The 12,766-nt window shown below is 47.9% G+C and overlaps 1 protein-coding gene across 10 annotated transcripts in view; it reads left to right on the top strand.

The window, feature by feature from the left end:
* phldb1b (pleckstrin homology-like domain, family B, member 1b) overlaps window positions 1-12,766 on the top strand; it is a 125,058-nt gene that overhangs the window by 99,750 nt on the left and 12,542 nt on the right. For 6 of the 10 annotated variants that reach the window (XM_041995655.1, XM_041995646.1, XM_041995649.1 and 3 more), the window contains 6 exons: window positions 6,725-6,886; window positions 8,303-8,443; window positions 8,734-8,844; window positions 8,924-9,026; window positions 11,707-12,040; window positions 12,389-12,479. In XM_041995655.1, the coding sequence (XP_041851589.1) occupies window positions 6,725-6,886; window positions 8,303-8,443; window positions 8,734-8,844; window positions 8,924-9,026; window positions 11,707-12,040; window positions 12,389-12,479 (942 nt within the window). The remainder of the gene's footprint in view (window positions 1-6,724; window positions 6,887-8,302; window positions 8,444-8,733; window positions 8,845-8,923; window positions 9,027-11,706; window positions 12,041-12,388; window positions 12,480-12,766) is intronic. The other 4 variants (XM_041995653.1, XM_041995654.1, XM_041995656.1 and 1 more) reach the window with 2 other exon arrangements.

Here is a 12,766-nt window from a genome sequence, read left to right as displayed (position 1 = left end):
ACATATCTCCACTGGTTTGGCTGAGAAGAATGCTTAATTCTCTGTACACGGTTGTGCACGAATACATGAAATCTTTTGTGCTGATTGTTTATGTATCCTAACACGACTTTGCTATCTGTGTAGAATGTAGTTCTGTCTACTTTCATGTCAAGCTCTTCGGCGAGGAGCTCAGACAACTCCACAGCAAGCACAGCAGCACAGAGCTCTAGTCTGGGAATGGTGGGCTCTGAAACTGGAGCAAGCTTGGCTTTACCCATAATGAAACCCACTTCACAGTGCCCATCTCCATGTGTGACTTTCAAGTAGGCTGCTGCAGCTATGGCTTTGACTGAGGCATCCGAAAACACACAAAGCTCAGTGAACTTGGCTTGTGAGATGGAGAAGGAGACATATGTGCGAGGAATATGCAGCGTTTTAAGATCCTGTAGAGAATCTTGCCATTTTCTCCAGTTCTCATACATGTCCTCAGGCAGGGAGCTGTCCCACTCGAGGTCGCTCTTGCAAAGTTCTCTGAGAAGAAGTCTTCCTCTGATGGTTACAGGGGCAAGGAAGCCTAGAGGATCAAACACACTGTTTACTACTGATAGCACCCCACGGCGAGTGAAGGGTTTTTGGCTCTGTGGAATGTTAAAGACAAATGTATCAGACATGGTGTTCCAACATACTCCCAGGCTACGCTGCACAGGAAGCACATCTTTGGTGAGATCCAGGTCTTTGATTTCTTTGATTCTGTCTTCTGGAGGAAAGGCATTCATCACCTCCACTCTGTTGGAAGTAATCTTGTGGAGACGTAAATTAGAGAGTGCAAGCATCTTTTGAGCTCTCTGCACAACATCAATGGCCTCAGCTTCGGTTGGGAAGGATTTCAGTGCATCGTCAACATAAAAGTCTCGCTCAATGAAGTGTCGTGCATCCCTACCGTACTCTTTTTCTGCCTCCCTTGCTGCCATTCTCAGCCCAAAGATTGCTACCGCTGGAGAGGGACTGTTGCCAAAAACGTGGACTCTCATGCGGTAGTCTACTACATCCCTGCTCAGATCATTGTCTTCATACCACAGAAACCGCAGAAAGTCCCTGTGGTCTTCCCGAACAACAAAGCAATAGAACATCTGCTCTATGTCAGCTGTGACAGCAACTGGTTCCTTTCGAAAACGGAGGAGCACACCCAAAAGGGTGTTGTTCATGTCAGGCCCTGAAAGCAGCACATCATTGAGAGACACTCCATCAAACTGTGCACTGGAATCAAACACAACACGAATCTTCCCAGGCTTCTGTGGGTGGTAGATGCCAAACATAGGAAGATACCATCTCTCTTTTTCCTTCTCACAAGGTGGTGCAATCTCTGCATGTTTGTTATCAAGCATTTTCTGCATGAACTCAACAAAGTGTGCCCTCATTTCTTCCTTCTTGTCAAGTGTGCGTCGAAGAGACATAAGACGCTTATAGGCGTAAGATCTGTTGTCTGGGAGTTTACGTCTGGGATTCCTAAACGGTAATGGGGCAATCCAGCTGTTAGTTTTGTCTTTGAAAATTTCCTCCATCTTCTTCAGAAAGATCATGTCTTCAACAGATGGGGCAAGCTGGTTGTCTTTAGGAGTCAGGTGAAAAACAGTCTCTCCCAGATTCTCTGTGGTGGGCTTGGATTCTGGGTTTGAGGGCTGCAGTCGATGGAGAGTGGGTTTTGTTTGACTCATCAGACTGAAGTTCTCTTTCACGTTGAAATGACTGTCACAGGGGATGAAAAAACTGGGGCGTCCATTGTCTAACACATGTGTTTTTAGAGTACTAACATCTGCTGGCTTGTGAACGCCGCCAAGACACACATCACCAATGATGACCCAACCCAGGTCAAGCTTCTGTGCATATGGGTCATTGTGTTTGCCGTTCAGCTGTTTTCTCACCTTGTGAGCTCTCAGAAGGTTACGTCCAATAAGCAAAAGGATGTCAGCATCTGGATCGAGGGGTGACATCTGTGCGGCTATTGGCTTCAGATGCTGGTGGTGTTGTGCAGCTTCAGGGATAGGTATTTCTTCCCTGTTATTGGGGATGGCATTGCATTCAATGAGCGTAGGGAGAGGAAAGCTTGCTTTCCCATCTACTGACTCCACTATGTAGCCACAAGCTCTCCTTCCTGATGTTTCTTTTACACCCGCACAAGTCTTTAGGGTGTACGGTTCTGTAGTACCCTGAACATCAAACATGTCAAAAAACTCAGTCTTTGCAAGGGACAGATTACTCTGATCGTCTATGATTGCGTACATCTTCTTCATGTTACATCGCTGGCCTTCTGGAAAGACGTGCACCAGACAAATCTTAGAGCAGGATTTTCCTGAGACTCCTTCCCCGCATACCTTAGTACAGGTGGCTGTAACATCGGGGTTTGGTGAGTTTACTTCCTCCCCGCCATGTGCTTCAGCGGAGGAGAGAGGCTTAGACTTTGGTGGTGCTGGGCCAGGGTGGAGAGCTGCCAGGTGTTTTTCACTGTCACACTCCACACACTTAATGCTGATATTACAGTCTTTTGCTTGGTGGTTTGTGGATGCAAGGCAACGGTAACAGATGTTGTGGTCTTTGATGAACTTTTTTCTGTCCTCTAACAGCATAGTTCTGAATCCTCTACATCTTTTCAGTGGATGTGGTTTGTGGTGTATAGGACATTGCCTGTTTATATTCTCCGCTGAATCTTTTACTGTTGTGACTGCATCTGATGACACATCTGTCTTGTGTACTGTAACTGATGGCCTTATATTGAAATTACCTGGAGGCTTGTCTTTCTTGAGACCGAAGGGACGAGCTGTGGTGAAGCTTGGGTCATTCCTTGCTCTCGCCTCTTTCTTCACAAATTCAGAAAAGAAAGAGAAAGGTGGGAAGGCAACGTTGTGGTCTTCTTTATACTTGGACCCGACCATTGTCCATTTTTCTTGAAGGGGAAAGGGCAGTTTCTCCACAATCGGACTTACTCCCCTGGCTGTATCCAAGTAACTTAAACCTGGTAAATAGCCATCTTCCTTTGCGGTTTCCAATTCAAAGAGCAAGTCTGATAGCTGACGGAGCTTTTGAGGTTCCTTGCTGGAGAGCTTTGGGAAGTTTTCTATCCTGGAAAACAAAGACCTCTCTAATACTTCTGGTGAGCCATAACATTCTTCAAGTCTTGCCCAGATCATACTCAGGCCAGCAGATGGGTGACGAATGTTGACTGCTTTTACCCTCTTTGCATGGTCTGAAGACTCAGGGCCCAGCCACTTAATGAGTAGATTTATTTCTTCACTAGCAGTCAGACCCAGATCTGCGATGGTACTCTGAAACGTAGCCTTCCAGCTTAGATATGTTTCTGCTTTGTCGTCAAACTTGATCAGTCCTCCAGTCACCAGCTGACTCTTTGCAAGGAACCTGGCGAGGTCACTGGTGCTATTGTTAGTCGCTGTATGGTTTGGTTGTGGTATCGTGTAGGTCAGCTTTTGTGGAACAGTATCTCTTTGCTGAGTCTGTTCTGTGTGTCCATTGCCATCTGGTGGTGAGAAGTGATATTGATTTCTTTCTTGTTTGAGGTAAGAAGGCATAATGGCTGGTGGAGGTTTCTCTCGGCTCTGCTCATGTATGATGTCATCATGCTGGGTAAGCATGTCTATCTGTCTTTGAGGGAGCTCAGAGTAACTGCATTTGTTTATATAGTCACTCACTTTCTGCTCTGGGGTTACTGTTAGAGGCAAGAATTCCAGCCCTCGACTTATCTCAGCAAAGTCAACCTGAGCAGCAGCTGACTCCATCACTTCTGCTTTGGCTACGGCAGCGTCAGCTTCTTTCTGGAGTTGTAGTGCATCCAGAGTTGCCTCTAAACGAGCTTTTTCCATTCTTATGCTTATTTCTTTTTCAGCATAGGCTAATCTGGCTTTAGCAGCCTGAGCTTCAGCTTGTGCTCGTGCTGCTGCCATACTTGCTCTGGTCGATGTGGATGATCTTCCTGAAGATCCTGCTGATGATCGGACAGTCAGCTTCCCTGACGATTTTGAGGTCTTAATGGAGTGTGCAGAAAGTGACTTGGTCTCTTCACAGTCTTGACCATGAGCTCCTGATGTCTCCATGATGTTAGCTGAGTAGGGCTGGTGAAGTCAGTGTCTTAGTTGCAGGCTTCTTCTTTATCATACAGCGGTTTGCTGACTTCCTCACAGAGTGGTATAATTTCACTGTACTGTTGCACCCAGTGTGACTCTTGTCCTATACTGAGATTGACAGCCAGCTAAACTCTCCCATGTAATGCATCCTCCAAGGAACAGACAGGTGTTGTAGTTGGACAAGATTTACTACACGGAAGTGTGAAACTGAAATAGACAAATAAAAGGAAGAACAGAATTTAGCACACCTAGGGCATCAATGTCATATTCAGAAGCTACATATATTAGCATGTTATTTTCGCCCAAATTACATGAATACAGTAGGACAGAACTTCTCAAGATATACATAACAAGGCACACAAGAAAATACAGTATGTGGCAGTGACTATATAAATAATGCAAATCAAGTTACAAATCAACATAATAATCGGCTAAATATAGTCTAACAATGTGACAAACACTTGAACTTACTTATATTGCCACTCAAAGGGCTAGGAACAAACGGATGGCCGGAGATAAAGAATGAGCCTTCAGCCTGGCAAGCACACCACTATTCTCATTACCCATAGAAACAGGAAGTTCCTGGTGCATCACTTCCTTTTATTTACTATAGGCTGAAGCTGCAGTACTAAACCTGCATGGAAAGGGCCATGCAAAAAGAACTGTGCCCCCTAGAGGCCCAAACGCGTGCAAACAAATCAACCGTTCCAATACAGAGATAGAAGTAAGTATTTAAGCAGTAATTCTCAGAGATGACGATGATGACAAGGTGATGGATCGTTCAGTTGTTTCTGCTGCCTGATGCACATCAAGTACACCGGAGCAGGGAACTCCTCCTCCTGCTTCTCCTCCTACTCCTGCTGTCATGTAGCTCCTCTGCTAGCTCGCTGCTAATCACACTGTAGCCGTTTCCTCTGTGGCCACTTTCAAGACAGCTGGAAACGCTGCTGTTTAACCTGGAATATATCAGAAATATCAATTTAAACTATTGTAATGAACAAATTCACTAAGAAGAGATGTTTTCAGGTCATATTTTCTTCCCAGTAGAAGATAAACAACACATCAGAGGATGAAACTGAGACGTTTCACCATGTGATGAAAATATCAGCTGATGGTGAATCTGATGCAGCAACACGTCTGGAAAAAGTTGGACCAGGAGCACAGTGTCTGGATGGGAGCAGCTGTGGCTCTAAAACCTTTATGTACCATTTTAAATGAGCTTTGGTCCAGAGAAGACGGAAGAAGCTGGTTCTGGATCCTGTTCACATCTGGCTTCTTTTCTGCATGATGGAGCTTTAACCTGCATTTGTGGGTTTCAGGGTGAACTGTGTTCACAGACAGTGGTTTCTGGAAGTCTTCCTGAGTCCGTGCAGTGGTTTCCAGAAGAGAATCATGTCTGTTTTTAATGCAGAAGATCACCAGCATCCAGCCTTGTCCCATGCGTACAGAGATTCCTCCTGATTCTCTGAATCTTCTGATGATATTCTACACTGTAGATGGAGGATTTTCAAAGTCTGAGGAACATTTTTCTGAAATTGTTCCAGTTTTAGATCCAGTTTGTCTCAGATTGGTGAAGCTCTGTCCATCTTTCCATCTGAGAGACTCTGCCTCCCTGAAATGCTCCTTTTATACCAGTCATGTTACTGACCTGTTACCAGGTAACCTGGTTAGTTGTCCAATGCTCCTCCAGGTGTTTCTGGTTTGTACCAGTTCTCACTTGAGTGGCTAACGTTAAGACTGTGGGCTTTCATATTAGCAGCTAACGCTAAGACCCCGAGGCACCGCCACATTTCACAGGAAGTGATGTCACCACGCATGCACGTATGACATGGTCAGAACTAAATCCAGTAGTCAGAAAACACGTCATCCGGCTGGACATCAGACAGAAAGGTGAGTTTTCTGGATTCTCACAGCAGCTGGAGATGTGAGGATTTCTCCTGCTCCGTGTTACACTGATACCAGTCGTCATGACAACGCGCACAGCTGGCCAGGCTGAATCTACGTCATTGAAAGAATCGGAGTCGTATTACGGCTTTAAATGGATCCAGTATTCGTTGTAGGTTTTATTAACATTAACACATATCTGAGATGTGAACTTTAGGAACATTTAGAGCAACTCTGCTGGATGAAGCTTCATCAGGACATTTACAAAGTCCTGAGTGTTTCCATCACAGCGTTTCTGCCTCTGTCGAATATAATGTTGGATCGGATTTAATCAAAATATGCTGTTGTAAATCAAATGGATTCAGCAAATTAGTGACGATGCTCAGCCCTAATCAGATTCACTATCAGCTCATATTTACGGTGAAATGTCTGTTTCACGTTGTTTATCTGCTACTGGGAAGAAAAGGGGATTTTTAAAGGATTACCTTCTGATTTTATTCTTTTACACAGCACCGCAACTTGTTTTGGGAATTATAAATGAATGTGTCATCAGGGTGGAGGGTGAGCCTTCATGTTGGCTGTGTGTGTGTGTGTGTTGTAATCCAGTGTGTGTTTGCTTTCAGACCTCCCTTCCTCCTCACTGTGTCAGTTCAGAATACCTTTAAACGTTTCCCTCCTGCTGCTCCTCATCTCCAGACCTCCTCTTTCTGTGTGTTTCCTCCTGGAAGGAGTATGTGACAGTGGGCCAGTTAAATCAGATGTACGGGATGCCCAAGGTGGAGTCGTCCCCTACCTCCCCGCTTCGCCAGCCCCTGCAGTCTGGAGCGGTAGACCCGGCCTTCTCCTGTCTCCCCTCTCCACATGGTTCCTCCCTTTCTCTGTCTGTGGAGGTTTGTTGTCCTTCCGCCTCCTCCATCTTTCTCCTCCTCCTCCTTTCTCCTCCTCTTTCTCCTGCTCCTCCTGCAGAGGAGCTGTGCATGTCCAGGCTAAAGTCGGGCTCTGGTTGTTTAGTAGAATCAGAATAAATGTATAGATGTTTATTTTTGTGCAGACTCGGGTGAATGTTTAGGGTTTAGGTTTAAGGGTTCGGGTTCGGGGTGTAAGGGCTCATTTCTGCTTCTTTACATATGTAAATAGCGACATCCGTTTCAGATGGTGTCTACGTCACCATCCTCATGCTTCCATGCATGTTTTGCGTTGCCATGGTTGTTAAGTCAGTTCCTCCACCAGGGGGCAGTGCTGAGTGCTGATGTCAGACACTGTCCAACCGCCCAACACGCCCTAAACACTCACAGTTTCTGCAGTCGTCCTTGTCTTCATTCTTCTTCTGCTTTTTTGTTCCCTCCATGATCATCATCTTCTTCTCTGGTTTGTTTCTTTTCCTGGTCGCATGTCAGCTATGCTGCTCAGCACTGCCCCCGGTGGTTTCTGGTGGTATCTCTGTCGTCTGCGTCAAGCGATGGATGGCTAAGCTCCCTGAAAACGGACCAAAGTACAGGCGAAACCGACGCAGGAGACGGACGAAACTGTCGGTGTATCCGTCTACTGCGTCCAGCATCAATGGGCCTTTAGGGAGTCAGGGACCGTTAAGAATTCAGTTTAATAAAGTTTCAGCATTCAAAGCCTTTTGCTGTTTGTTTCCAGAATAATTGGTTTCTACTAACTAGCAGTAAACTTTGGTCCATCTGAGTCTTCATCAAACAGTTGGAGCTCCTCCTCCTCTTTAGAAACAGTCACCTGACTTTATTTTATTTATTTTATTTAGCACGCGTGAATGCTTTTCATACTCACAAGTATGTAGCATAGATTATGGAACCCCAGAAGAGTTGTACTGTTTCCTGGAATATAAACCTATACTCTGACCTGCCGCCTCCATCTTCATGTTTTTTTCCTTTGTCTCTGAAGTTGAAGCAGCAGGTAGAGCATCAGCAGTAATAATAGACAAATAAAACTGATCTTGCATGTTTTTATGTGTCTTGGTTTTAAAGTCATCAACAGATGAAATTCAGACCTAAGAGAAAGAAAAGCTTAAAGCTGATGTGTAAAACTGGGTCACTGCTGCAGCGACGTGGCAGTAAAGCACAGGGATGTGGAGAAGCTGCAGGCTAGAAGCTCCGTGCAGCAGCCGTAACGTCTTCAATACAATTAGGAAGATTTTCCAAGCAAAGCTTAATTACAGCTTTTCAGGGTGTGTGAAACAAACATCTCTCTCCTCTTTCTGCTGTCTTTGAATGCTTTCTAATCTCCCTTGTCTTCTTGTTTTCCCGTCATTTCCACCTTCATCTTCCTCTCCGCCGCCCCTCCAGCTCCAGTCGGAGGCCGGCAAACCCCGCCTCCCCAAGCTAGACTTAGAGCAGTGGTACCAGGAGCTGATGGCTGCTTCCAGCCCGCTCTGTCCTCCCCCTCTGCCTGCCAAGTCGCTGTCAGGCCGCACACCTGTTCTGCAGGTAGATGCTCTTCTTCCTCTTCTGCAACCTGCTGCTGACTCGCTTTACAGAGCTGGATGTGTGTGATTTAAATGCAGAAAGTTGTACATGACACTGTTTCCTTTTAATACTTCCATAAAAAACAAAGTCCTGATCCAGCCTGGATTTATTCTACCAGCATCGGCGTTAATGATGTGGGCAGCGTTTTCCTGCAGGAGCTTTCATCGGGGACCTCACAGTGCTGCCGCCACGCAGGGGTTTTTACATAAATCACCTACTGTTATTTACCTCCCTGTCTCATCCTCTTTCAGGTATTCCGCTCTAAACTGGACAGCGATCCTGGTCCCCATCAGCCCAGGTCTGGATCTGCATCGCCTCTGCATCACGGAGCTGCAACCCTAGGACGCAACACCAGCTCTAAGGTACAGCAGCAGGTCATTTTCAGCGGCAGCCAACGGGCTTCATGAGTTAGAGCTTGAAGTGCTTTATGTGACCCTGCAGAGCCCCCTGCTGGCGGTCAGCAGCACCGGCAGCCTGCCCAGGAACCTGGCTGCAACCCTGCAAGACATCGAGACCAAGAGGCAGCTGGCTCTGCAGCAGAAAGGTAAGCAGCTGGTTTTACTGAAGCTGCTTCTCCTGCCTTAAGACAAGTCAACCCTAATCCTGCTGAAAATTCCTAGAATGACAACATTCTCCATTAAATCGGATCTGAACAAAGCACCAAACGAGTCTCGGGGGAACAGGCTGCGTTATCCTGGCAGCAGAAAGCACAGACTTCACAAGGGAGGGGGGTGTAGATGGAGCCCAGATCTGGTAGACGGCGGCCCACAATCCCCTGAGTTGTTGATGTGAAGAACCAGATTGTTCCTCGACCAGCATTCTGTGAGACTCTGGACCTCTTCTCTGTAGTGGTCTCGTCATTGTTGGATATGAGAGCCACCACGGTGGGGTGGATGGCAGAGCAGTCCTGGGTGAAGAGGGCGGGACCGAGCACACAACCTTGTGGTGAGGGTCAGTGGTGAAAATGTTGACTTCCCTATCCTCACCACCTGGGCCTGGTGGTGAGGAAGTCCCTGATCCAGGTGCAGAGTGATGCTGGCAGACGGTTTGTCTCCTGCTCTGTAGGCGGCATCCCGGCTTTTAGCAGGACCGAACTGTGCTGTCCACCCACGGCTTTTGATTGGAGAAAACCGAGAGACCTGGTGTTGCCGAGGAGAGTGGGCAGAGCCGCTCTGTGTGGGTTAGCTTGTAGCCTAGCATGCAGCCCGCTCCGCTTTCTCTTTTTAGTTTACATTGTCTCCTCCGTCTCCTGGGCCACAGAGGGGGGTGGTGAACAACAAACGTAAATAGTCAAGAGCCTGGAGCCGCTGCATGTACCCACACCGCCAACTTCCTCAACAATGATGCAAAGACAGCCACCTCAACCTTAAAGGCTGAATTATACCGGGTGTGTGTGCGGCACGTTTTTATACTGGGAGCGCCGCAGTGCTCCTCTAAATTTACGTGCCGAGTCTATTTTTAACGCTTCACGCACCCAGAATGCGTCAATTTCTGCAGTTCAGATAGGAGCAGACAGGAAATCCGACACGAGCAGCGTAAAAGCTTCCGTTTTTTCCAAAATAAAAGCCCCTGTGCAGCTGTGTGCTGCTGAACCATGAAAACATGCGTTTAACCAGTCAGGAGGTCTGTGTTTTGTTTTTTTTTTTTGGTCATAGATGACGAGACGTTTATCCAGGAAGTGGAGAATCACAAGAGTCTCCATTTCTGGGATTTCGTGGTCTCGCGGATCCTGCTAGGTGGGCTGCACCCGCGGGCGCTCCACACCTGGCACGCTCCCGGTATAAAACGCCGCGCCACGCAGGTCGGAACAAAGCTGTGGCGTGGCCATAACGTGGCGCACATGCACCCAGTATAATTCTGGCGTATAACCAGTAAGACCGAAGAAATCATCACTGATTTCAGGGCGGCGAGGACCACACAGCAGTCAGGCTGGGCGTCAATGAGGAGGTTTAGGGTGTCAGGCTACACATCTCAGAGGACCTGAGCTGAACCAGGACCTCCACCACCACCATCAGAACAGCCCAGCAACATCTCTTCTTCTTGAGAATGCTGAAAAGGAACAAACTCCGCCCACCACCGCTGAAGGACATCTACCTCTGCACAATGTCGTAGCCAGCTTACTGCAGGAGACGGCTCAGAGGGTCTCTGGCGATCCACTCCCACACTTGGACCAGATCTTCTCGAGTCGTCTCCTTCAGGGGGCCACAAAGATCCACAGCAACCCCGCCCACCCAGGAGACTAGTAGACCAACAGACTAACCCCCCTCCCCATCACCCAACCAGCCTTACAGTCAGAAAGACTGCTGTCCTGACTGCTCTTCACTCTCTCAACAGTTGCTGCTAAACAAAGCTTGGCTCTGCCCTGCTGTACAATGACAATAAAGTTCCCTCTAATTCTGAACTAATAAAGTTCAGCTAAAACGTTTAAGATGGGACTGAAGGGGTTAACCAGGGCAGCCCCCCCCCCCCCCCCCCCCTTGGTGCCTTGGTGCTGTGTGACTAAGTGGATCAGAAGGAAGCAGTCTGTCGGATGCCACCCACAACTCCCGGCTTGAAAATTAGAGTTGATTGAATGTGTCTGCAGTTCAGGTTCCTTGTGTCTGCCTGTGTCTTTCCGCCTGCTGCACCTCAGACCTGCAGACTCCTCTGCAGGTAGATGGATCAGCCAGTCCGGAAAGGGGGCTGCTTCGGTGGACTTTGTGTCAGCGTCTGAAATCAGCAGCTGAAACTCAGATAAATGTTTGTTAGCATGTGGCTCATTAACAGCCAAAGACCTGCAACCATGAAAAAAGACCTGATCCAGCCTGACAGGGCTGCTGATCCACCAGAGGCAACATTTACAGAAGTCGACGGCCGGCCGTCTGATCCACATCCATCTCTTCTCTCTCTGGTGTGCCATTAACTCCTCTCTCTACCAAAAATATCTTTTCATCTTTTCTTAGTGACATTGAATCCTCTTTCTTCTTCCATCAATTTTCCATGAACGTTCTTGCTGCGGAGAATAAATCTTGCATGTTCGGAGATGAGCTGAGCTCCTTCCAGCTGGATGTGAGAAGTTGGATTCTTTACTTTTGCTTCAGCTTTGTTTATTTGAAGCGCTGCTATGCTGTACGTGCATGGTCGTCAGGGTTTTCTGTGGGGCGGGGCACCAGTCCACTCCACCTGAGATCCAACCCGGAACAAACCCACTGATCACCTCTTCCTCTTCCTCTTCCTCCTCTCAGGTCAGCAGGTGATCGACGAGCAGCGCCGCCGTCTGGCTGAGCTCAAACAGCGAGCGGCGGTGGAGGCTCAGTACCAGTGGGAGGCACTCCACGGCTCCCAGCCCCACCTGCTGACTTCCTCGTCACCCTCCTACTCGCCCGTCATGGCGTACAGCCCTATGCTGAGCCACAGCTCCCTGGGTCCCCCTCCTCTGGTCCACCACTCCATCCTGCACCACCAACCTCCATCAGGAGAGCAGCCCTACGACACCCTGAGCCTGGAGAGCTCGGACAGCATGGACACCAGCGTGTCCACCGGGAATAACTCAGCCTGCTCGCCTGATAACATGTCTGGGTGTGTATGATGCAGAAACACACACAAACATGGCCGATGCAGCATCAGGTGCAGGAGGTCTCCAGCCATCAAACAGCTGAAGACTCCTCATGAGTTTAACCCTTAAAACTCTGCAACCTGCAGATGGCCTGGCTTTTCTACAAACCAGCCTGTAGAATCTGAAGCTTTTAATCCCAGATCTGCTGGAGGTTTAAGGGTTACAGTGTGTGTGTTAACTCCTTAGCTTCAAACACTCCTGCAGGAGTCCTGCAGTGGGCTGATGATGAGGAGGAGGAGGAGGAAGGAGTGTGAATAATGGGCCTGTTGATCCTGCCGATGAAGTGATGAAGTCTTTGTGTCTGACGTCAGGGTTGGAGGAGGGGACGCGCTGAAGATCGAGGACATGGAGAAAATGCTGAAGGAGGCACAGCAGGAGAAAGCCAGACTCATCGAGTGTCGGGTAAGAGGCTGGTCCTGGTCCGAGTCCGAGTCCGAGTCAACACCTTTCACCTGATCACGAAGGAGAGGAACAAGAGCTTGATGCCAGGGGCCGGGATCCAGTCCCAGAGTTTTACTACTACTACCACAACTACTACTACTACTACTACCACCACTACTACAACTACTACCACCACCACCACTACTACTACTACTACTACTACTACTACCACAACTACTACCACCACCACCACTACTACTACTACTACTACTACCACCACTACTACTACTACTACTACTACTACCACC

Source organism: Melanotaenia boesemani, chromosome 9 (assembly GCF_017639745.1).
Source record: "Melanotaenia boesemani isolate fMelBoe1 chromosome 9, fMelBoe1.pri, whole genome shotgun sequence".
Taxonomy (NCBI): Eukaryota; Metazoa; Chordata; class Actinopteri; order Atheriniformes; family Melanotaeniidae; genus Melanotaenia; species Melanotaenia boesemani.
Note: the sequence above shows the minus strand (reverse complement) of the source record. Positions and strands in the feature narration are given on the sequence as shown.